Below are 22,692 nucleotides of genomic sequence, written 5' to 3' on the forward strand. Positions count from 1 at the left end.
TTATGACTAATATTCCATTGTGTATATATGCCACATTTTCTTTGTCCATTCATCCATCAATGGACACTTACATTGTTTCCATATCTTGACTATTGTAAAGCTGCAATGAACATGGATGTGCTTAAATGTTAATCACATCTAAAAAATACCTTCACAGCAACATCTAGCATTTGACCAAACAACTGGGCACCATATCCAAGCCAAGTTGATGCATAGAATTAACCCTCACATGCAATTATTTTGCTCTGTGGAAGCTTTCTTGCCTTACAAGACTTAATCAAGGTTGCTGTTTAGCTTGTTTTTCTCTGTGATCTAAATTTTGTACCTGGCCTTTGAAACCAAGCCCTCTCCTTCATCCAGAGGAAAAACGCCAGGATGCCTCAGAGGGGCAGAGAGGTCCTTCCCTCCCTCACTTGTTTTTTCCTTCTCCTTTATCTTATCAGAGGTGCTGCTGAAGATGCATTCTGTTGGAATCTGCGGCTCAGATGTCCACTACTGGCAGCATGGTCGAATTGGAGATTTTGTTGTGAAAAAGCCAATGGTGCTGGGGCATGAAGCCTCAGGAACAGTCGTAAAAGTGGGATCATTGGTCAAACACCTAAAACCAGGTCAGCAAAGCTCTTCAGCCAATGGATTTGTTTATTCATTCAACACAAATATTTGTACATGATTTCTCAGGGTCAGGCCCTCTGTTAAACACTGGGGATACAGCAATGAACAAGACAGTCTCAGTTCCTACACACATGGATCTTATGTTCTGCAGGAGAAGGCAGCTGGGACAGACAGTAAATTAATCAAAATTGTGTTGAGGGCAGCAGAGGAGAATACAGGGTGCGATCAGTGTATACTACCCTCCAGACCCCTGGCTTGTCTGAGGAAGGACAGTTAGTTCAACACCTGAAGGCAAGTAAGAAATAAGCCAAGTAAAGGGGAGGGGGAAAACGTTCCAGCCACAGGAACCACAGAATGCCTCTACACGCTAAGAACCAGGGTCTTCTGTGCAGCATTGACCTTATTGGATGACTGGGAAACCACCAATATTTTTCTAGATTTGCTTAATTCAGGGAGGAATTCTCAGCTGTGGCAGATTGTGATGTTCCCCAACTAAATGGATTAAATCCAAGCTGTCTTAGAATAGCCAGCTGTTGGCTTTAACCTTCCTTTCCTGATGAGGCCACTGAATAGCCTGGAGATGATGGATTATTTGGAGGAAGGAGGGAGTTCTCAGGAGGTTCCATCCTGTGTTATAAGGCTCTCTGAGCCTGGCTGCATGGTGAGGGATCCACTAGCTCTGAAGAAGCTAGACATGTGTCTCATTTGGGAATGTTAGGTCAGGCCCTCCATTTATCATCAGTGAAGTCGAGAAAGCCCCTGAAGTTTTGCAGGGTTATCCCAAAGTGGAAGGTTCATAGCTTCCAACAGCCACTGATTGGTTCTTACCTGTGGGACAAGGTCTCTAAATATAAGTCATAATAGGAAGTGGGCTTCTCTAAATTTAAGTTATAACAAGTGCTTAATCAGCATCTACAATGGGTCCAGCCTTGTGCCCAGTGCTTTGGGGGGTATAGAAAATTGAGAAGATATGATCCCTGGATGCTTCAGTTTAGTTGAGGAGACCAGATATCAGGATATACATAGATACTTATATACATAAAAACCTATATATATATACACGTGATTATTTTAAGTTGCTGATCTCTTAAGTTTAAATGCATTTTAATAATCCTGCATTTTTACTCCTCCAATCCAATGTTCAATGTTTTCGACATCATATTTTACATATTTTTGTTTTGTGTATCCCTTAATTTCTCATTATGGATATAGATGATTTTACTACTTTTGTCTTTTAACCTTCCTCCTATCTTTATGAGTGATTGATCTACTATCTTTACTGTATATTTGCCTTTAACAATGACATTTTTCCTTTCATAATTTTCAAATTTCTAGTTGTGGTTTTATTTTCCACTTAATGAAGTCCCTTTAACATTTCTTGTAAAGCCATTTTAGTAGTGCTGAACTCTTTTAGCTTTTGCTTGTTTGGAAGACTCTTGATCTCTGCTTCAAATCTGAATGATAGTCTTGCCAGGTAGAATATTCTTATTCCTGGTTGTAGATTTTTCCCTTTCATTACTTTCAATATATCATGCCACTCCTCTCTGGTCTGCAGAGTTTCTGCTGAAAAGTCAGCTAGCTGATAGTTTCATAGGAGTTCCCTTGTGTGTCACTAGTTCCTTTTCTCTTTAATTTTTGCTTTGGGTTGATCTTGTTTGAGAGTCTGTACTTTCTGGGCCTGCATATCTGTTTCCTTTCCCAGGTTAGGGAAGTTTTCAGCTATCATTTATTCAAATAAGTTCTCTGCCTTTTTCTCTCTCCTTTTTCTAGAACCTTTATAATGTGAATGTTAGTATGCTTGATGTTCCAGAGATCTCTTAAACTATCCTTGTTTTTTTTTTTTTAAATAAATTTATTTATTTATTTATTTATTTTTGGCTGAGTTGGGTCTTCGTTGATGCACAAGGGCTTTCTCTAGTTGCGGCGAGTGGGGGCTACTCTTCGTTGCAGTGCGCGGGCTTCTCATTGCGGTGGCTTCTCTTGTTGCAGAGCATGGACTCTAGGCACGTGGGCTCAGTAGTTGTGGCCCGTGCGCTCTAGAGCACAGGCTCAGTAGCTGTGGCGCACGGGCTTAGTTGCTCCACGGCATGTGGGATCTTCCTGGACCAGGGCTCAAACCTGTGTCCCCTGCATTGGCAGGCAGATTCTTAACCACTGTGCCACCTGGAAAGTCCCAGACTATCCTTGTTTTAAAGAATTTTTTTTTCTTCTACTACTCTGTCTTCCAGTTCACTGATCCATTCTTCTGTATCATCTAATCTGTTGATTACGTCTAGTGATTTTTTGTTTTGTTTTGTTTTCTTTTTGGTGGAAAGGAAAGCTTGCTTTATTTTGGATGCCAGCAACAGGGGCAGGAGGGAAGGGCAGACGCCTGTCCAAAGGCCGACTCCTCCCTCTGACAATCAGTTGGCTACAGCTTTTATAGACAGAGGGAGGGGGCTACATGCAAAAGCAGCACAGTCAGCTCTGACAGTCATCTTGAAACTAATCATGAGGTGGTCTGATCAGGGTCATCTTGATTTAAGTACATTTAGTCTTCAGTTCCAGGGTTGGTTTGTTCCCATTTCCTTGAAGCCAGTTCTTGGAGTTGTGGCAGCTTATGTCATGGCTTCAGTCTGGTCATCATGTAGTTAATTTTTTCCACCTGGAAGGGGGTTTCAGTATCTATAAGACAGCTCACAGGATATGGCTCAGAATATTATCTATAGCCCTTGAGAAGGAACTAAAGGTCCTTGAGTATGCTTAATGACTAAATTATTATTATTTGTTCTCCTTTGACTGTTTTCCTTTGTTTCTGCATTTTCTCACTTCTCTGATTAAACTTATTCTTTGGCTAAAGTTTTTCCACAGACAAAAGGCAGGCTGAGGACATGGGGGGAAGGACCATAGTAGGGTCCTGCTCTGTTTCAACATTGTCAGATCATATTTAAAAATGCTGTCTATAAGGAACCCATTTTAAAATATAAATATTTAAATAGATTACAAATAAAAATATACAAAATGTTAGCGTGCACACACTACTCTAGAGAAAGCCAGAGTGACTATATTAATATCATAAAACATACAATTCAGAACAAAGAATATTACAAGGGATAAAGAGAAGTGTTACAAAAATTCACCAGAAAGACATGATAATTCTATATTGATGTACCTAACAGTAAAACTTCAAAATATACCAAGGAAAGACTTACAGAATGAAAGGAGAAATAGATACGTCTAAATTTATAGTTGGATACTTCAGTATTCCTCTCTAAAAAACTGATAAAACAGGAAGATGGAAAAATCAGAAAGGATATGGAACACCTGAATAACACTAAAGTCAACTTGACCTAATTGCCATTTTTAGAACATACCACCTAAAAGCAGCAGAATACACATTTTTTTTCAAGTACACATAGAACATTCACCATGATAGAACACGTTTTGGGAAATAAAACCTCAACAAATTTAGAAGAATTTAAGTCATACAAAATACATTTTCTGGTCATAATGGAATTAAACTAGAAATCAATAACAGAAGGATATCTGGAAAACTCCCAAATATGTGGAAATTAAATGACACTCATCTAGGTAAACCACATGTCTAAGAAGAAGTCACTAAGGAAACTAAAAGAAATTTTTTTGAAATTAAAGGTAATAAAAAAACAATGACAGTTGTGGGATGTGACTAAAGTAGTGTCTGGGGGAAGTTTATAGCATTCGATTCTTATATGAAAAATAAGAAAAGTCCCAACTCAATGATGTATACTTCCACCTCATATCCTACATGAAAATAAAAGTCAGATGGAGTAGTAAATAACTTTATTCAGAAAGGCAAATCTTCTAAAACTATTATAAGGAAATTTGGGAGGGAGTTCAAGGGACGATTGTAGGGGTACAGCACAGTTTTTGATTTTCCATATTACCCTGCTAGTGTTTGAGAGTCTCCTGCAGAGGCAGGGGGTGGCTATGGCTCACCGCAGGGACAAGGACACTGGCAGCAGAAGTTCTGGAAAGTACTCCTTGACGTGAGCCCTCCCAGAGTCTGCCATTAGCCCCACCAGAGTCTCTAGTGTATTTTTTTTTTTAAGTTTTTTTTTGGCTCTATCCTTTTTTTTTTTTAAATTTATTTATTTATTCATTTATTTTTGGCTGTGTTGGGTCTTTGTTTCTGTGCGAGGGCTTTCTCTAGTTGCAGCAAGCGGGGGCCACTCTTCATCGCGGTGCGCGGGCCTCTCACTATCGCGGCCTCTCTTGTTGCGGAGCACAGGCTCCAGACGCGCAGGCTCAGCAGTTGTGGCTCATGGGCCTAGTTGCTCCGCGGCATGTGGGATCTTCCCAGACCAGGGCTCGAACCCATGTCTCCTGCATTAGCAGGCAGATTCTCAACCACTGTGCCACCAGGGGAGCCCCTCTAGTGTATTTTTTTTTAATTTCAGTTATTGTATTCTTCAGCTCTGTTTGGTTCTTCTTTATATTTTCTAACTCTTTGTTAAACTTCTCACTTGTGTTCATCCATTCATCTCCCAAGTTCATTGAGCAACTTTATGATCATTACCTTGAACTAACTCTTTATTGGGTAGACTCTTATCTCCACTTCACTTAGTTCTTCTGAGGTTTTATCTTGTTCCTTTGTTTAGAACATACTCTTCTAATTCTGTTTTTATTCCTATACATCAGTTAGATCAGTTTCATTTCCCAATCTTAGAGAATTAGACTGATGTAAGAGATGTACTATGGGGCCAGCAGCACGCTCCCTCTGGTCACCAGAGGGGTGTCACCTATGTGGGCTGCATGGGGCCTTCTGTTGTGGCATGCTGACTACTGTGGGTTGGTGGGTCTGGTCCCTGGCCTAGTTGGCGGCCATGCCCTGCTTTGTGTCGAGGCTGCCGGCCACTGGTAGCTGAGGCTGAGTCCTGGCATGGCTGGCTGTGCAGCCTGTGGGGTCCTGGGACTGGTTCTGACTGACTGGTGGGCACGTAAGCCCTTTGCACTAATAAGCAAGAGGGAGAACTCCAAAATGGCACTTGTTAGCACCAGTGTTCTTGTGGTAGAACAGGCTGCCGCAAATTGCTGCCGCCACCATCTATGCTCCCAGAAGGAGTCCCAGTTACCTCCTGCCTCTCTGGGAAGCTCTCCAAGATTAGCAAGTGGTTCTGACCCAGCTGCCTTTCAAATTACTGCCTCTGTGCTGGGTCTCAGTGTGTGAGATTTTGTGAGTACCCTTTAATAGTGAAGTCTCTGTTTCCTACAGTCCCCTCTGGCTCTCTTGTACAAAAGTCTTGTTGGCCTTCAAAGCAGATGTTTTGGGGATTCGTCTTCCCAGTGTAGGACCCCTGGGCTGGGGAGCCCGATGTGGGGCTCTGACCTTCGATTCTCTTGGAGGAGAACCTCTGCATTTGTAATTATTCTCCTGTTTGTGGGTTGCCTACCCAGAGGTGTGGGTCTTGACTATACTGTATCTCTGCCACTCCTACCCATCTGTTGTAGTTCCTTCTTCATATCTTTAGTTGTGGAAAATCTGTTCTGCTAGTTCTCATTGATAGTTGCTCTGTAAATGTAATTTTGGTGTGCCTATGGGAGAAGGTGAGCTCAGGTTCTTCTTCTCTACCATCTTGGTCACATCCTCCTGCCTTTTTATCTTATTGTTTGAATTTCCTCTGTGATAGTACCAGCTCAGATAATTATAATAATGATAAATTCAATAAAAATTGTTATTAATGCTACTATATATTACTACTACTACAATCACCATCACTACCGGTACTTTTAATGTGTACTTACTACATACCAGGACTACACTATCCGGTAAGTCGTTTTAACACAAAAGACTTACAAAAATAGCTTAACATGTCTCTGCTTGGTGAAGGGCAGACCTCTCACAGGTTTTTCTCAGGCTCCTAACACAGTCCTCAGGCACAGGTGGGCCCTAACTCTGTTAGTACACCCTCTGGGGGCGGGGGTGGGGATTGGCTGGGAAGGGACTTGAAGGAATGAAATTTCTGAGGTAGTGTTAAGGTTCTTTGTCTTGATGGGAGTTTACATTACACAGGTGAATGCCTTTATCAGCTTCATCTAATGATCTACTTAATATTTGTGCATTTTGTCAGCATCTAAATTTTACCTTAATAAGGAACCATAAACAAGTATTGAACTCTAGTTAGTGATATGCAAGCTGAAGTATAATGATAGGAAGCTGAGTGATGTGTACCCATGTGTGCAACCTACTTTGAAATGCATTAGAAAAGAAGATGAATTGACGGATGGAAGAGAGATGGATAGATGGGATGGATATGTGATAAAGTGAATGTAGCTAAATTTTTTTTTTTTTTAAGTACCAAGGATCTTTATTCTCAGGGCTGATATTGACTCTGTGGCTGCAGGTAATATGTCACTATTTTGAGAATAAAAGTTCCCCTTATCTTCATTCTTTGCAAGTCTTCAGCCACAAAGTTGCACATTATTCTCATAACAAGATAAGTGAATCAGGCTGGAAGGGGATTAAGGAGGTACACGGATGATAAAAGCAAAGGGGAGCAAACACTTGTACAAGCATATTGTCCCAGCTACCTTGAAGGTTAAGTTTCAGATTAATTTGTAGCTAAATGTTAATTGAAGAAACCAAGTTGAGAACATCTGGGTGTTCACTATACAGTTCTTTCAACTTTGCTGCACGTTTGAAAATTTTCGTACTAAGAAGATGGAAGAGCCATTCTAAAGCTGGGTTTCCAAGTGGGCGTAGGGAGACACAGAATAGAAGTACAATAGAGCTGGCCATCCACAAGCCTGAATGTTACTCTGCTGTACCAGAGTCCGAGGCCTCTGTGGGTCATTTGCCTTAGTGGTTCTGCTAACCAGGAATCAGTTATTGTCTAGGAGACTGAACATAAAACATGCCATCGTTATGACTCCCTTCAGCATATTATCAAAACAGGTGAAGAAAAACATGCCTGCAAATTCCACACACTAGCCACCTCTTTCGCAGCAGTTTGAAATGGGAACTAAACCTGGCTTGATGGGACTGGTTGTGTGTTTCCCAAGCTGGGAGGTGGCTGTGGAGCTGGAGGGGCAAGTTGGCTTGTTCCATGAGCCAATAAAAGAGCAGACAGGCCAAACCAGCCTGTGGAGAGTTGGACTGGTCATTTTCTTCCAGAGTGTATGTGCTGCATTTGGTATTTCCTTTGGAAGCACTAATGGGCTGGGCTTGCCTGGAGTACCCTGGGTCCCCAGCGGGGAGGGAGGCTCATTCAGCCAGATTCCCCTGCTGGCATCTGTCCATGAGCACGTGTCTCTTCACAGCATCTCTGCCCCTGCCTGTGTTTTTTTTTTTTCCCCCAGGTGATCGTGTTGCCATCGAGCCTGGTGCTCCCCGAGAAGCTGATGAATTCTGCAAGATTGGCCGATACAATCTGTCACCAACTATCTTCTTCTGTGCCACGCCCCCTGATGACGGGAACCTCTGCCGGTTCTACAAGCACAATGCTAACTTCTGCTACAAGTTAGTGCCCATGGCCCAGCTGTGCCACCTGGGACCTCTTCTCCAATGTTTGTTTGGTGCTCTTTCTTCTAGTTTCCTATAGTGGTTTCTTCATTCTTTTTAGCTCATAATTCTAGACATGAGGCATCCCTTGGCAGGCCTGCCCTTCTTGGAGGCACTGAGGGAGGGTAGCCTGACTAGGGCTAAGACCGACTCACAGTGCTTGGTTTTAGTCTTTCAGTCTAACTTTCCCTCACCTAGAGCAATAATAGAAAATCATTGCTGAAATCACTCACTCCTCTCCAGCCATCTTGGAGATAATTTATTGTGGTTGTCCTCCATTTTTGGTTTCCACTGCAGCCACGAGCAAGAGATCTTGTAACAGTAGAGACCTTGGCAACAACTAGGGTTTACTGTGGCGTGGAGCCAGGACATGAGCTTTGGGACCCTGGATCCACTCCCTCCTAGTGAGTGACTTTGAGGAAATGACTTAACCTTCTTCTGCTTCAGTCTCTTTTAATCACTTGGAGATTAAATAAGGCAATGCACATAAAGTGACAATTATTGTTTGTTTTTTTATTTATTTTTGGTTGCGTTGGGTCTTCGTTGCTGTGCGTGGGCTTTCTCTAGTTGCGGCGAGCGGGAGCCACTCTTCGTTGCAGTGCATGGGCTTTTCATTGCGGTGGCTTCTCTTGTTGTGGAGCACTGGCTCTAGGTGTGTGGGCTTCAGTAGTTGTGGCACACAGGCTCAGTAGTTGTGGCTCATGGGCTTAGTTGTTCTGTGGCATGTGGGATCTTCCCAGACCAGGGCTCGAACCCATGTCCCCTGCATTGGCAGATGGATTCCTAACCACTGTGCCACCAGAGATGTCCTCACAATTATTGTTATTACGTGCCTGGCCTTGTGCTAATAAGTGCTTTGCATGCCTTATTTAACTTTCATAACTGTAATGGCGAGGTGGGCACCAGTATTGCAGTGTTGTGTGAGAGTCAGCAGAGGCAGGAGAAGGCTAACTGGCTAATTGGCTTGAACACAGAACAGAGCCAGGAGTCAAGCTGGGGTGGCTGTGATTCTCAAGCTCCTGCCCTGTGCTCATTACCCTACCTCAACTCTCAAAGTGATTTGGGGAAGTTGTGTCTGGCAGAAGCAGAGTGCTATAACTTCTGCAAGGGCCCCAGCCCGTGGAGCTCTGGGATGCTGCTTTCCTTCTGAACCGACCAGGCACATTTTCCTCCTACCCCAGCCTGGCCCTGGCAGTGACTCTTTTGGCCAGGATGGGGCTTGTCTTTTGAAGTCCAGGTGCCAGTCACAGGGGCAGTCTGACAGATCTGAGTTTTCTAGTGCCTACTGGAAGCCTTGAGAGGAGTCACAGGCCAGGGACCTCGTGATGAGTTTAAGTCAGCACTCTAGGAGAGAGCAGGTTACCTGCGCAGAGTCCACCTTTGAGCAAGTGGTTCCTGAATCTGCCCACTTCTTCTGGGTCCTTTCCAAGTCAAAGTGCCAAACAAGTGTTTCGTGGAAGGCAGAAGAGCATGGTGGTAAAGCTTGAGACTAACCACTGGTCTCTCCCATTTGCCAACTGTGTGACCTTGAGCAAGGCACTTAAACTTTGTAACCTCAATCTCCTGTGCAATGGAAATAATAGCATCGCCATGATGAAATGCATAGAATTAGTGATGGGATTCAGTGGGAAAAGCATATCAAGTACTCAACACGAGGCCTGGCACATAAGAGGAGCTCAGTAAACAGTGCCATGATGTGTCGTAGCTATGACCTTGTATCTGGGGGATGTTACAGGGATAGGCCTGAAAAGGAGCCTTGCACTGGGAATCGGGGTGGGGGGGCGGGGGCGCAAGTGGTCTGCAGGGAATGGTGTGGGAGGAAGTGTTCTGGTTGGCAATGTCAAGGGGAGGGCTGTGGAAGGCCTCTAGGGGACATGCGACCCCTACCTTTCCTCTTCTCCCGGGGTACTTTGTATCTATGTCCCCAGCCCAGCCCTGGATCTACACCCTTCTCTCTGGTTTCTCTTTGTGCGGATTTGTACACTGCCACACCTTCTTTATTTTCCGACCCACCTTATTTTCTTTCTGTCTTCCTGCTTCCCCCTTGGCTTCTTGATCATTCTTTAACCCTTTTTCCTATTTCCTGAATCCCATTGTGAAAACCACCAAGTTGCTTTGTCATTTTCTGGTGTTTATAAAATCATGAACAGTTAGGGCCGGGAAGAAACTCATCCCCTTTCCCTCAACCTCCACTGAACAAGGTTGGGGAAGGAGGACCCAGGAACTCTCCCCAGGTCAGTGGCAAAAGGGCTGGACCCCAGGACTCTGGCTACGGCTGCATGTGTGATAAAGCAGCATCTGCCTAATCAGTGGAATAATCTCCCACGTAACAATCCTCTCTCATCACCATCCCCAATCCCGTTTCTCCTTGGTATTCTTATTCCAAAGGGAAGTCAGAGCAGAAGATGAGAGGAGTACACAGTTCCTGACCACAGGCCACCCTCAGTTTAGCCCCAGAACCAGCTTTGGGGGAGGCCCAAATGTGAAGAGGCAGGACTGTCGGAGAGAGTGTGTGTGACTGGGGGTCCTGGAGAGAGTTTGGGAATCTTCATTATTTCACTTCAAACTTTTCCCCCTTATTTGGAATTGATGGGATAGGTTTGGTGGGTAGAAGGGATGATGAAAACAGTCAGAGCAAGATAGTGGATTGGCGTGTGGGAAATGATGTGAGAGAAGCAGAGGGGAGGGGAGAAAAAAGGGGTGGTGGGCACCAGTCAGGCCGAATGCAGGCCTTGTTATTTATTCTGTGGAGGATCAGGGACAGAAGGATCATGGGGATGGGCACATGGTTTGGCTGCCGCTTTTTTCTCTTTTTGGAACTTGAGGGTTTTCACATTCTTGCGTGTGGAGGTTGTGGGTGCGCTGAATAAATACTGGGCAGTGAGGAGCTAGCAGAAGTTAGATATTAACTACGGAGCTGCTTGTACCGAGAGGCAGCCGATGCGGGACAGGCAGAGGGTATGGAATCAGGAGATCTGGGTTTATGTCTTGCTCTTCTGCTCACTAGCCTTGTAACCTTGGGCAAGTCTCTTAATGTCTACAGCTTCGGTTCTGCTTCTGTAGAATAAAGGTAAAAACAAAGCCTGCCCGGGAATTCCCTGGCGGTCCAGTGGTTAGGACTCTGGGCTTTCACTGCCAAGGGCCAGGGTTCAACCCCTGGTCTGGGAACTATGATTCTGCAAGCCTTGTGGCCAAAAAAAAAAACCAACAACAGCAAAGCCTGCCCTTCCTGCCTGACAAGGTCATGGTGAGGATTAAATGAGATATGGAGGAGAAAGCTCTCTAAATCTGTAAAGCATTATGCAAATATTTGCTGTCTTCATCAGTGGGATTGTTAAGGGGGTCAAGGTGCCAGTGGACAGGGAAGTGAAAACCAAGAACCCAGTGGCAAAGGTGACACAGCATTTAATCTGCTTAACCAATCCAGGGACAGCCAGGCAGCTGCTGCTATCAGATGTGGTTCTTCTGGAGCGTGTAATATGGGAGACAATGTACAGAGTGAAGTCAGCTTCTAATCACTGTTTTGCAAAGCTGCTGATAGTCTGGATTGTTTGCTAAAACGAAACCAGAAAGGTTATAAGTTTGAGAAGCAGATGAAATGCTGGAATGGTGTTAAGTTAAACCCTTGTGAAATGAACTTTTCAGTTATGAATGACAGCCACACCACGCTTTATCTTGGATAGCATTTTCAGAGGGGAGCAGTATGATATGGGCTCTGGAATCAGACATATCTGGCTTCCAGTTCAAACCCTTTAAGCCTCTCAATACTCACTGGTTTTGAATTTTTGGAGCAAGTCATTTAATCCTCCAAGGCTTGGTTTCCTCGTCTGTAAAATGGGAATAATAATATCTACCACAGAACTATTCTGAGGATTTACATGAGTGAGTGTATGTAAATTACTTAGCACCTTGCCCAGCACATAAATTAAAGCTCAATAAATATTAGCTATTGTTATTGTTGTTAACCCAGAGGGACTAACTAAGTGTGTTGAATGACTCCTCAGACTTCCTGACAATGTCACCTTTGAGGAAGGGGCCCTGATTGAGCCACTGTCTGTGGGGATCCATGCCTGCCGGCGAGCTGGAGTCACCCTGGGGCACAGGGTCTTTGTGTGCGGAGCTGGTAAGAAACAGATGACACCCTGGTTATGAGTTCTTAATTAAAGGGGAATGTGGGGATCCCTCTGCCCATTTCATTCCCCCTCCAAGGGCTGAAATTGGTCCTAGAATCTTTCCGGGTTAGGGAGGATCACAGTGTCCCATTCCTTCAATGACACGCACTTTGCTAAATAAATATATGCAGGCATGGTAGTAACCAATGTTATTTCCTAGGCAACATAACCCTTTTGTTCACTTAAAGAATGCAATTTGGGATTATTTTTCAACCCTTGACAGGAAACTAGGGAAATATTTTTGGTAGTAAAGGGAAGAGCAACTTTTGGAACTTTCAAATCATCCTAGAGAACTGGTCTCCTGGTCCTTCCAGAATGAAGCGGCCCATGCTTATGACCAGCAGAAGGAGTGGGGTCCAGCCCACCGTGAGTCAGCACTCTGCCCACATCGGCTTGCAGCTAGCTGCCTTCTTCCTCCCCTGCCTCCAGTCGCTTGAACAAGCCTAGTAGCCTCAGACTGAATCATCTAGGCTTCTAACTGCTTCTGGTGACCCAAACAGCACACTCCACTCTTTGTGGGTGTGATCTGGTATTCCTCATACACTTTTATTTTTTTATTGAGGTATAACTGACGTATAACATTATATTAGTTTCAGGTGTACAACATAATGATTTGATGTTTGTATATATTGCGAAATGATCACCACAATAAGTCTAGTTAACATCTGTCACCACACAGTTATAAAATTTTTTTTCTTATGATAAGAACTTTTAAGATCTATTCTCTTAGCAACTTTCATATATGCAATACATTATTAACATAACATTAACATAACAGTCACCATGCTGTACATTAGAAAACCAGGACTTATTTATTTTATAAATGGAAGTTTGTACCTTTTGACCCTCTTCATCCATTTCACTGCTGCCACCACCACCTCTGGCAATCAGTCTATTCTCCATATCTATGAGCTCAGCTCCATATCTATTCTCGATATCTATGGAATATTATATATATATATATATATATATATATATATATATATATACACACACACATACATACATACACACACACACATATATACACACACACGCATACACACACACACACACACACACACACACACACACACACACCACATTTTCTTTGCCTATTCATCCATTGATGAACACTTAGGTGGCTTCCATGTCTGGGCTATTGTAAATAATGCTGCAGTGAATATGGGGGTGGAGATAACATTTTGAGTAAGTTTTTGTTTTCTTTGGATAAAATTCCATTTCTGAGTAGAAGTAGAATTGCTGGATCATTTTTGAGGAATCTCCACACTGTTTTCCGCAGTGTCTGCACCAATTTACATTCCCACCAACAGGGCATAGGGGTTTCCTTTTCTCTGCATCCTCACCAATCCTTGTTACTTGTTGTCTTTTTGATAATAGCCATGCTAACAGGTGTACAGTGATATCTCTTTGTGGTATTGATTTACATTTCTCTGATTAGTGATGTTGAGCATCCTTTCATGTTTATTTTGGCCATCTGTATGTATTCTTTGGAAAACTGTCTAGTCATATCCTCTGCTCATTTTTCAATCAGATTGCTTTTTTGCTATTGAGTTGTGCAAGTTCTTATATATATTTTTGGATATTAACCCATATCAAATATATGATTTACAAATATTTTTCTCCTACTCAACATGTTGCCTTTTTCATTTTGTTGATGTTTCCTTTGCTGTGCAGAAGCTTTTTAGTTTGATACAGTCCCACTTGTTTATTTTTGCTTTTATTGCCTTTGCTTTTGGTGTCAAATCCCAACACTCAAGACTGATGTCAAGGAGCTTACGGCCTATGTTTTCTTCTAGGAGTTTTATGGTTTCAGGTCTTATATTCAAGTCATTAATCCATTTTGAGTTAATCCTCATACACTTTGTGACTGATTTTCTTTGTCAGGACCAAATAAGTGACTACAGGGCTTCCTAAGCAGGGTGATGGGTGTAGAACAGGCTTGCCTCAATGAGCCAGCAGACTGTAGGATTCACGTGACAGATTTTTTTTTAAAAAACTCTGCATAAGTAATACTTTTTTGCCATAAAAAAAGAAGTTAAGTCATACATACCACATACATACCACACCTGCACGCACGTGCACACACACAAAAATTCACTGATAGCCCCATCACCCATCAGCCTGAGAGAACCACTGTTAACATTTTGGTGTAGAATATTTCAGTTTGGTTTTTTTTTTTTTAATTTATTTATTTATGTTTATTTTTGGCTGTGTTGGGTCTTCGTTTCTGTGCGAGGGCTTTCTCTAGTTGCGGCGAGCGGGGCCACTCTTCATCGCGGTGCGCGGGCCTCTCACTATCGCGGCCTCTCTTGTTGTGGAGCAGAGGCTCCAGACGCGCAGGCTCAGCAATTGTGGCTCACGGGCCCAGCTGCTCCACGGCATGTGGGATCCTCCCAGACCAGGGCTCGAACCCGTGTCCCCTGCATTGGCAGGCAGATTCTCAACCACTGCGCCACCAGGGAAGCCCCTCAGTTTGGTTTTTGTTTTTGTTTGTTTAATTCATGAGATCATCCTGAATATGCTTCATTTTACCTACTCTTTTAAAAAATTAATATATTGTGAACATTTTTCTATGTCATTAGATAAAAGAGTTAGATGACATAATTTTTAATAGCTGTGTAGTATCCTTCTGTAGTTTACTTAACTAATCACCCCTTTGTTGGTTATTTCAGGTATTTCTCAGTGTTTTGCTTTCTGGGCGAACTCACTAAATTATTCTCAAGGGGAGTGTCCGAAAAGCAAATCCTCAAACATATTCTGCATAGCCTTATTTGTGGTCTGGTTTTTGTGTTAAAACCATCTAGTGTGCCTATAAAGTGGGGAAGCAGGTGGTCTTTGAGCTGATTCTCAGGCACCTGAACATCCTGGAGCTGCCTGAGCAGCTGGGTCAACCTAGGACACCCTCCAAGGTGGTCCTCAGAGGGCACCTGAAAGGATACGTCTCACCTTGGGGAGGCATGATGGGTTCTAAGAAGGTAGGGGGTCCAAGAGAGAACAGGAGCCCAGCACTGGGAGCAGATTCCAGGTAGAGGACAATCCCTCATGCACTCATTTACTCATGCATTCAACAAACAGGTGTTAAAGTCTCACTATATGTTAGGCACTGGGATAGATGCTAGAGGTACTCAAAAGATACAGTTCCTGTCCATGGCCTAGACAAGGGGGAGAGCTGGTGTTTAATATTTCACAAATGTCTCCTATTTCCTGCTTTATTTAGGGCCAATTGGACTGGTCAGTTTGCTCGTGGCCAAAGCAATGGGTGCATCTCAAGTGGTGGTGACTGGTAAGGTTTTCTTCTTTTTAAATCTCCTTGGCATGGAAGCAGCTGGGCCTACAGTTTTGGAGCAGGGGCATGAGACCTGTTCCCTTCCTGGAGTAGTGGGTTTCTAAAGAGGCTCCTGCTCTTTTCTTCTGGGTTCCAGGGTTGAAAAGCCCACCAGGAGATGACCAGGTCAGGGCTGAGGAGGAGACTCTTTTGAAGCTCCTGGGAGAGGGTGGCTGCTGCAGAGAAGAGGACCTGGCTCTTTATATGTGGACCTCAGATGCTTATACTGCCCACTTGGTCCTAAGAAGAGTTTCAGCCCTTGGTTTGTTTGACCAAGCTCAGAGGGTGTGTGTGCGTGTGTGTGTGTGATGTGGAGTTAGTGGGGTGTGTGATGTATAAGAGGATGTTTATGTGTGAGGTGTGTGGTATGAGTGAGAGACATGTACTCATGTGTGTGTGAGGAGGGGTTCTCTGACAGGACATGTGGGTGTGTGTGTATGGAGCAGCGTGGTATGTATGGAAGCGTGTGGGGTATAGAAGGGTGTGTGTGTGTGGAGAAGGCATCTGTGAGAGAGAATGTGTGTGTGTATAATGTATCTGAGAGAGTATTTGTGAAGTACGGTTATATGTGATAGTGTGTGGGTGAGCGTGTAGAGTTGTGTGCTGTATGGGGTGTTGTGGATATTTGAGGGGAGTGGGGATGCAGAAGGGTGTCATTGCGTGTTTTGTGTGAGAAGGTGAGAGGATATGTGTGTAGCTGTGTAGAGCTGTGTGGTATGTATGGGGGTGTATGGGAATGTAGAAGGATGTGGATGTTTGAGAAGTTATCTAAGAGATTGTGTGTGAGGGTGTGTTTAGAGAGTATGTGTGTTGGGCTCAGTGACACCATCACTACACCAGAGCTTCCTTGCCATTGGAATCTGCACCTTCATTTGTTCTCCCTAATCCACCATCCAGTTTCTCAGTTTGAAAGAAACTTTTGTTCAACTTTAGATCTGTCAGCCTCTCGGTTGTCTAAAGCCAAGGAAGTTGGAGCTGATTTCCTCCTCCAGATCTCCACCGAGAGCCCTCAGGAAATTGCCAATAAAGTGGAAGGCCTGCTGGGGTGCAAACCAGAAGTTACCATCGAGTGCACAGGGGTGGAGACCTCCATCCAGGCGGGCATATACGTGAGTGGAATAAGGGTAGCTAAGCTGGTAGGCAGCTTCAGGGAATCAGTGCAGGGCAGTGAACCAAGTAGGATTCCTAAGATCAAGCTTCTCCACTGATTTGCTATGTTGACCACCCCTGCCCCCACCAGGTAATTCCTTGTTAACTGCTTTCTTATCTCTCTTGTGGAGGTAGTGACATTTCCCTAACATCTTCATTGGGTTACTGTGAAGTTCAAACTAGGTAACAGATATACATGGGCCTTGAAAGATGTTAAGTGACCCATACCTTTAGGATGGGATTGCTGCTATGATCACATCTGTGATCATGAAAATAGTGCTCTTGGTAAAAAAAAAAATCAACAGGAGGAACAAGGAACCATGCCTTAGTTGAGTGTGGGAAATCCCTATCTTGTTTTATTGAGGAAAACTGTAGTCTTTGATCCAAACTAACAGTTGTTAATTCGGTTAGTCACAAAGGTGACATGATATTTCAGGGTCACAGCTGTCTACTACTGTCCTTTCCCAGAACTAGGAACAGATAAGCTGCCAATACCTGATTTACCCCTCAGCAACCAACCAGTAATTTATGGGATGTTGGAGGGGGAGGGGCAGGGAGGAATAGAATTGACAAATCAAAGTATGAGGAAAAGAAGGAAGAAAAGAATAAGAGCTAGATTCCGAGCTCTACTGTGGACCGTGTCCTCTGCTGTGTGCTTTATAAACATGATGCCTAATCTGCATAATAGCCCTGAAAATGAGTTCTCGTCTTCCACATTTTACAAGGAGAGCGGCCCAGTGACTCGCCTTGAGCGCACTGCTCCAGTGCCTGGGCTTTCCTTACTCCATCTGGCTCCTCCGGAGAGGAAGGGACAGAGGGGACAAGGAACCAGTGCTAGGGTGGGAGGGGCTGGGCTGGGGAGAGCATCGGTAGCTGCCACTGCTGGGCACTCCTGCCCTGTCTCCCAAACTGCTTTCCCACAGCAGCACATGCTTCTTCCTTCCTTCTGAGTCACAGCCAGTCACACACAAGGGCATTGTCCACCATACAAGACATTCTGGGAAAACCTGATCCCTCGAGCTGTGTGGCACGGCCCTCAAGCCTGGCACACCCAGGCAGAGCTGCCTTCCCCTCCTCCTACCAAGATGCATATGGCACCGGGGGCCAAGGAAGCAGCGGGAGAAGCCAGGAGCAGGTGCCACTTTTGCCCTAACCTTGTTCCAGCTGGAATCAGCCAGCTCTCTGCTCCACTGTCCGAGACAGTCAGTGGTCACCATGTGGGAAGGGGCAAAGAGAAACCAAAACCCAGAGGGCGATGGGTCTGTGTGTCATCAGTGGAGCTATGTTCGACCCATGGCAGGTCTTTGGTTCCTGCCTCGTGCCTGGCTTTGTGCCAGACACCTCGAGGGCTTGACCAGTAAGGCGCGTCTACTGTCTTCAAGTTGTCAGCAGGTCAGTGACCCCCACTCAAGAGAGAGGCAGTAAAAGACGTGGCTTCCTAGTGCAAGTCCTTCCTTCCTCTTGTGCCCTGCCTGGAGGGCATCTGAGAACAAGTTGATATCTCCAACTGTTGACGGTGGGGGCCCAGTTGCCAGGCTACCTGAGGTGGGCGTGGAGGTAAATGTGACCCAAGGGCCTTATGAAGCCTGAAGCCGGTGCCTGTCCAGAGTGGGGAGTGGAGCATCATGCATGACAGGTGCTGTAGAATGCTGCAGGTCACTCTGCCAAGGGGCAGGTTAGGTGGAGGCACCTTATGGACAAACCTGAGAGTCACCTTTCTGCCATGTGATGTCTAGGTAATGTTCGTGAGGAGACATAGCAAATGCTTAGGGTAGAACTGATGTCATCTCCTTGGTGTGGAAGTCACAACAACAAAACAGTGGTCTGAGATTTCCTTTGCCTGTGGTCAGTAAGCTACTGGCCTCCTGGCAGCCTGGGATGACCAGTTCGGAAGAGGTTCCTCTTCCTCCTTACCAGGTGGAGAGGAAGTGCTGAATGGGCAACAGTTTTCCTGGAAATTTTCTCAGTGTATTCTGTGGCTCCCTCACGATTCTGAACCCCTCCCCCAACACTTTTCCAATGAGGACAGCAATGTTTTTCAGTTGTGAGATACCCTCCCCCTTACTGACAGTGTTTATATGTCACAGGTGATTTGTAAGTGACTGCGCGCCAATAAAAGCAGAAAACGTGCCAAACGTTGAGCCCATCCTAGTGCCAGCCACTGTGACTGTCACCCCTAAGAGCCCTGCTGAGGGGGAGGCATCGTCCTATTCTCACACATGAGGAACCCATGGCTGAGAGAGCACCGTCTAGGGTCCCAGAGCTCAAAAGTACAAATGCTGGGAGTCACCTCCACACTACAGGCCTCTCTCCAGGGTGTATCCTTCCCCTCGGAGGTAGAAGCTGTGATGTTTGCTGTCTTACTGCTCCATTGTTTAGCACTTAGAATGGTCCCAGTAAGTGCTTTCTGCTGTTAACTGTAATGAAAACTTAGCATGAATGAATTGTCCATATTTCTGTCCCTCACAGCATTGAGCACAATGACCCCCCAAAATCTGTGAAGCAGGCCTAGCACTCATGTGAAGTTATGTGGAGATTGTCAGGGAAAATTTTGCTCTCTGCCCACTCAAAGAGGAAACTGATGAATCCATTATGACTGATGCCATTGGGTGAATGTCTCTGGAACAAAAATTTCTAATTGCCAGCCTGCACATATAAGGCAGTTTTTAAACCACAGAAGTCCTATAGCCCTCCCCATTGGTATAGTACTTGGTAGTTTTTTTTTTTACCAAGAAGGTGGTCCCTTAGAGGTTTGACACTCTGTCTTGTGGGGAGCACTCTGGAGGAGGAAGTGGCTGACACCAACATCTGGTACTGAATTAGTAAAGCTTTTTTTTTTTTTCTTAATTATTATTTTTTAAAAATTTCATTTATTTTATTTTTGCTGTGTTGCATCTTTGTTGCCTCACGCACGCTTCTCTCTGGTTGCGGCGAGCGGGGGCTACTCTTTGTTGCGGTGCGCGGGCTTCTCATTGTGGTGGCTTCTCTTGTTGCGGAGCACGGGCTCTAGGCACGTGGGCTTCAGTTGCTGTGGCACTTGGGCTCAGTAGTTGTGGCTCACAGGCTCTAGAGCACAGGCTCAGTAGTTGTGCACACGGGCTTAGTTGCTCCGCGGCATGTGGGATCTTCCCGGACCAGGGCTCCAACCCGTGTCCCCTGCATTGGCAGGCGGATTCTTAACCACTGCACCACCAGAGATGCCCCCTGAATTAGTAAACCTTTGAAAGATGCTCAGTGGCTGCTGAAGGGTCAGCGTTGGTTGTAGGGGAGATTCTCATTGCTCTCTGGAGAACCTTTGCTGTTTCCTGGGATGTTGTGGACAGCAGAAGATGCTCCCACTGTGCCTCCGCTGGTAAGTGTATTATTTCAGGATCTTTAAAGGCGACATTGTTTACTCTGCTGCTCTGTTGAGTTTGGTTAACATGCTTAAGAGTCCAGCAGTATAGAAAGAGTCATACTCTCTGAAATTTTTGGTTACTTACCTGTTTGTATGGCAACAGTGCTACTGTGAGTGGGGTCTGCATTTTCTCATCTTCTTGGTTTTCTTGTTCTTACCTCTTCTTCAGGCCACTCAATCTGGTGGGACACTGGTGCTTGTGGGGCTGGGCTCTGAGATGACCAGTGTGCCCCTAGTGCACGCAGCTACCAGGGAGGTGGACATCAAGGGTGTGTTTCGATACTGCAACACGTGAGTATGTTTTGGGTGAGCCAGGGTGGCGAGTGGCCAGCAAGTCCAGGGAAGGCCCTACGTGGCCTCTGGGACCAAGAGTCTCTGCCTGTTTATTCATGAGGGGCACTCCCTGGCCACACTGACGGCCGTGCGTTACAATAAGGATCCAAAGATAGAGCATTCACTTGTGGTTAAAGAATGGGAGGGCAGAGCTGACAGGGCTGTAGGGAAAGAGGGAGGGAGGGGGATTTTTGAAACATGCTCTTCTTGGATATCTGCCACTCATTGCCTAGGCCCTCTCTTTTCCATTTCTTTAAGTGGCCAGATCTCCATTTTTCCCCCTTTAAAAGGAAGAAGGAGAGAAACAGGACAACCGCAAGAACTCAAGTTCCTTGGTTCTCACTCCAGATCCCCAGGTTCCACCCTGGGAAGTGAGAGGGTCTTAATAAATCCCACCTCATGTTCTGTGGGTCCATCCTCTCCCCTGCTGGGGCACTCTGTCCAGGACCACCTTCCCCACCAGTGGCCCTTTCTCCCATCTTTAGAGTCTGTAACCATTCCCTCAGCAGAGTGCTAGTTTTCCAGTAAACTCTGCCAAGCCAAGCTGCTAAAGGGTATGATTGGATCATCCTGGGCTTCCCCACTGAAGGCTTATCTGCCTTTTCACAGTGGCTTCCATATCCCTTATGCCTTCATGCCAAAGGAATTCTAGGCTTCATGGCAGACATTGCAGACGGGCGGGGGACATTTGGGAACAGACTCTGTACTCCTGAATTATAAGTCATAAGATCCTTTCCACCATTGTTGGCCTGTAGAAGTGACTTTGCAGAACCACAGAGCTACAAACAAATGTAGCCAAACTTATCTTGTGCTGGGTAGTTTTGGGGACCTCCCTCTTTCCTCCTGAAGGTTGAGTGTGATGCTTGTGATCTTTTCCAGATGGCCGATGGCGATTTCAATGCTTGCATCAAAGTCTGTGAATGTAAAGCCCTTGGTCACCCATCGGTTTCCTCTGGAGAAAGCTCTGGAGGCCTTTGAAACATCCAAAAAGGGACTGGGGTTGAAAGTCATGATCAAGTGCGACCCCAAGGACCAGAATCCATGATATGAATTGGGCTCTGTCCTTGTCCCCACTCTCAGCATCTTGGGGTTGAGTGGTTGGCTGGGCAGTGGTGGAAATTTCTTTTGAGTAGTAAGAATAATTAAAATAATTCATTATTAAAAGAGAGCCTTACACAGAGGAGTTGGTGTGCCTTAAAAACACAAGTAGGGGGACTTCCCTGGTGGCGCACTAGTTAAGAATCTGCCTGCCAATGCAGGGGACACGGGTTCAAGCCCTGGTCCGGGAAGATCCCACATGCTGCAGAGCAACAAAGCCTGTGTGCCACAACTACTGAGCCTGCGCTCTAGAGCCCACAAGCCACAACTACTGAGCCCACATGCCACAACTACTGAAGCCCACGCACCTAGAGCCCATGCTCCACAACAAGAGAAGCCACTGCAATGAGAAGCCCGCGCACTGCAACGAAGAGTAGCCCCTGCTCTCCGCAACTAGAGAAAGCCCGCGCGCAGCAACGAAGACCCAACGCAGCCAAAAATAAATAAATTAATTAAAAAACAAACAAACAAACAAACACAAGTAGGGAGGGACTTCCCTGGCGACGCAGTGGTTAAGAATCCGCCTGCCAGTGTAGGGGACACGGGTTCGATCCCTGGTCTGGGAAGATCTCACATGCTGCGGAGCAAGTAAGTCCGTGCACCACAACTACTGAGCCTGCGCTCTAGAGCCCACGAGCTACAACTACTGAGCCCACGTGCTGCAACTACTGAAGCCCATGCGCCTAGAGCCCGTGCTCCACAACAAGAGAAGCCACCGCAATGAGAAGCCTGTGCACTGCAACGAAGAGTAGCCCCCACTCGCCGCAACTAGAGAAAAACCCGTGTGCAGCAACAAAGACCCAGTGCAGCCAAAATAAATAAATAAATAAATATTTTTAAAAAGAAACACACAGGTAGGGAGAATTTGGGGGAACTTGTAGCCAGAATGACCTGTTTGTGCTGATCAAAGTTCGGCAAGTAGAGCAGAGCTTGGCAGGTAGGTGCCGGAACTCCCCTTCTTCCTGGAGTGCCTGGAAGTTGAGTAAGGAAAGAAATCTACCCATTGGGTTCCTGGTTCTACTGTGACTGTGGCCAGATGGGGGAATGGGGGCTCAGTTATGAAGAGACCATTTACAGCTTTATC

The 22,692-nt window shown here is 45.3% G+C and overlaps 1 protein-coding gene across 1 annotated transcript in view; it reads left to right on the forward strand.

Annotated features, from left to right (window-relative positions):
• SORD (sorbitol dehydrogenase) overlaps nucleotides 1-21,678 on the forward strand; it is a 35,401-nt gene extending 13,723 nt beyond the window's left edge. Inside the window, exons 3-9 of the mRNA XM_082450156.1 lie at nucleotides 444-608; nucleotides 7,930-8,089; nucleotides 12,136-12,254; nucleotides 15,524-15,589; nucleotides 16,565-16,740; nucleotides 20,347-20,468; nucleotides 21,390-21,678. Coding sequence (XP_082306282.1) covers nucleotides 444-608; nucleotides 7,930-8,089; nucleotides 12,136-12,254; nucleotides 15,524-15,589; nucleotides 16,565-16,740; nucleotides 20,347-20,468; nucleotides 21,390-21,555 — 974 coding nt within the window. The 3' untranslated portion in view covers nucleotides 21,556-21,678. The remainder of the gene's footprint in view (nucleotides 1-443; nucleotides 609-7,929; nucleotides 8,090-12,135; nucleotides 12,255-15,523; nucleotides 15,590-16,564; nucleotides 16,741-20,346; nucleotides 20,469-21,389) is intronic.
• Nucleotides 21,679-22,692: the final 1,014 nt, after the last annotated feature.

Source organism: Balaenoptera physalus, assembly GCF_965194825.1.
Source record: "Balaenoptera physalus genome assembly, chromosome: 2".
Classification (NCBI taxonomy): Eukaryota; Metazoa; Chordata; class Mammalia; order Artiodactyla; family Balaenopteridae; genus Balaenoptera; species Balaenoptera physalus.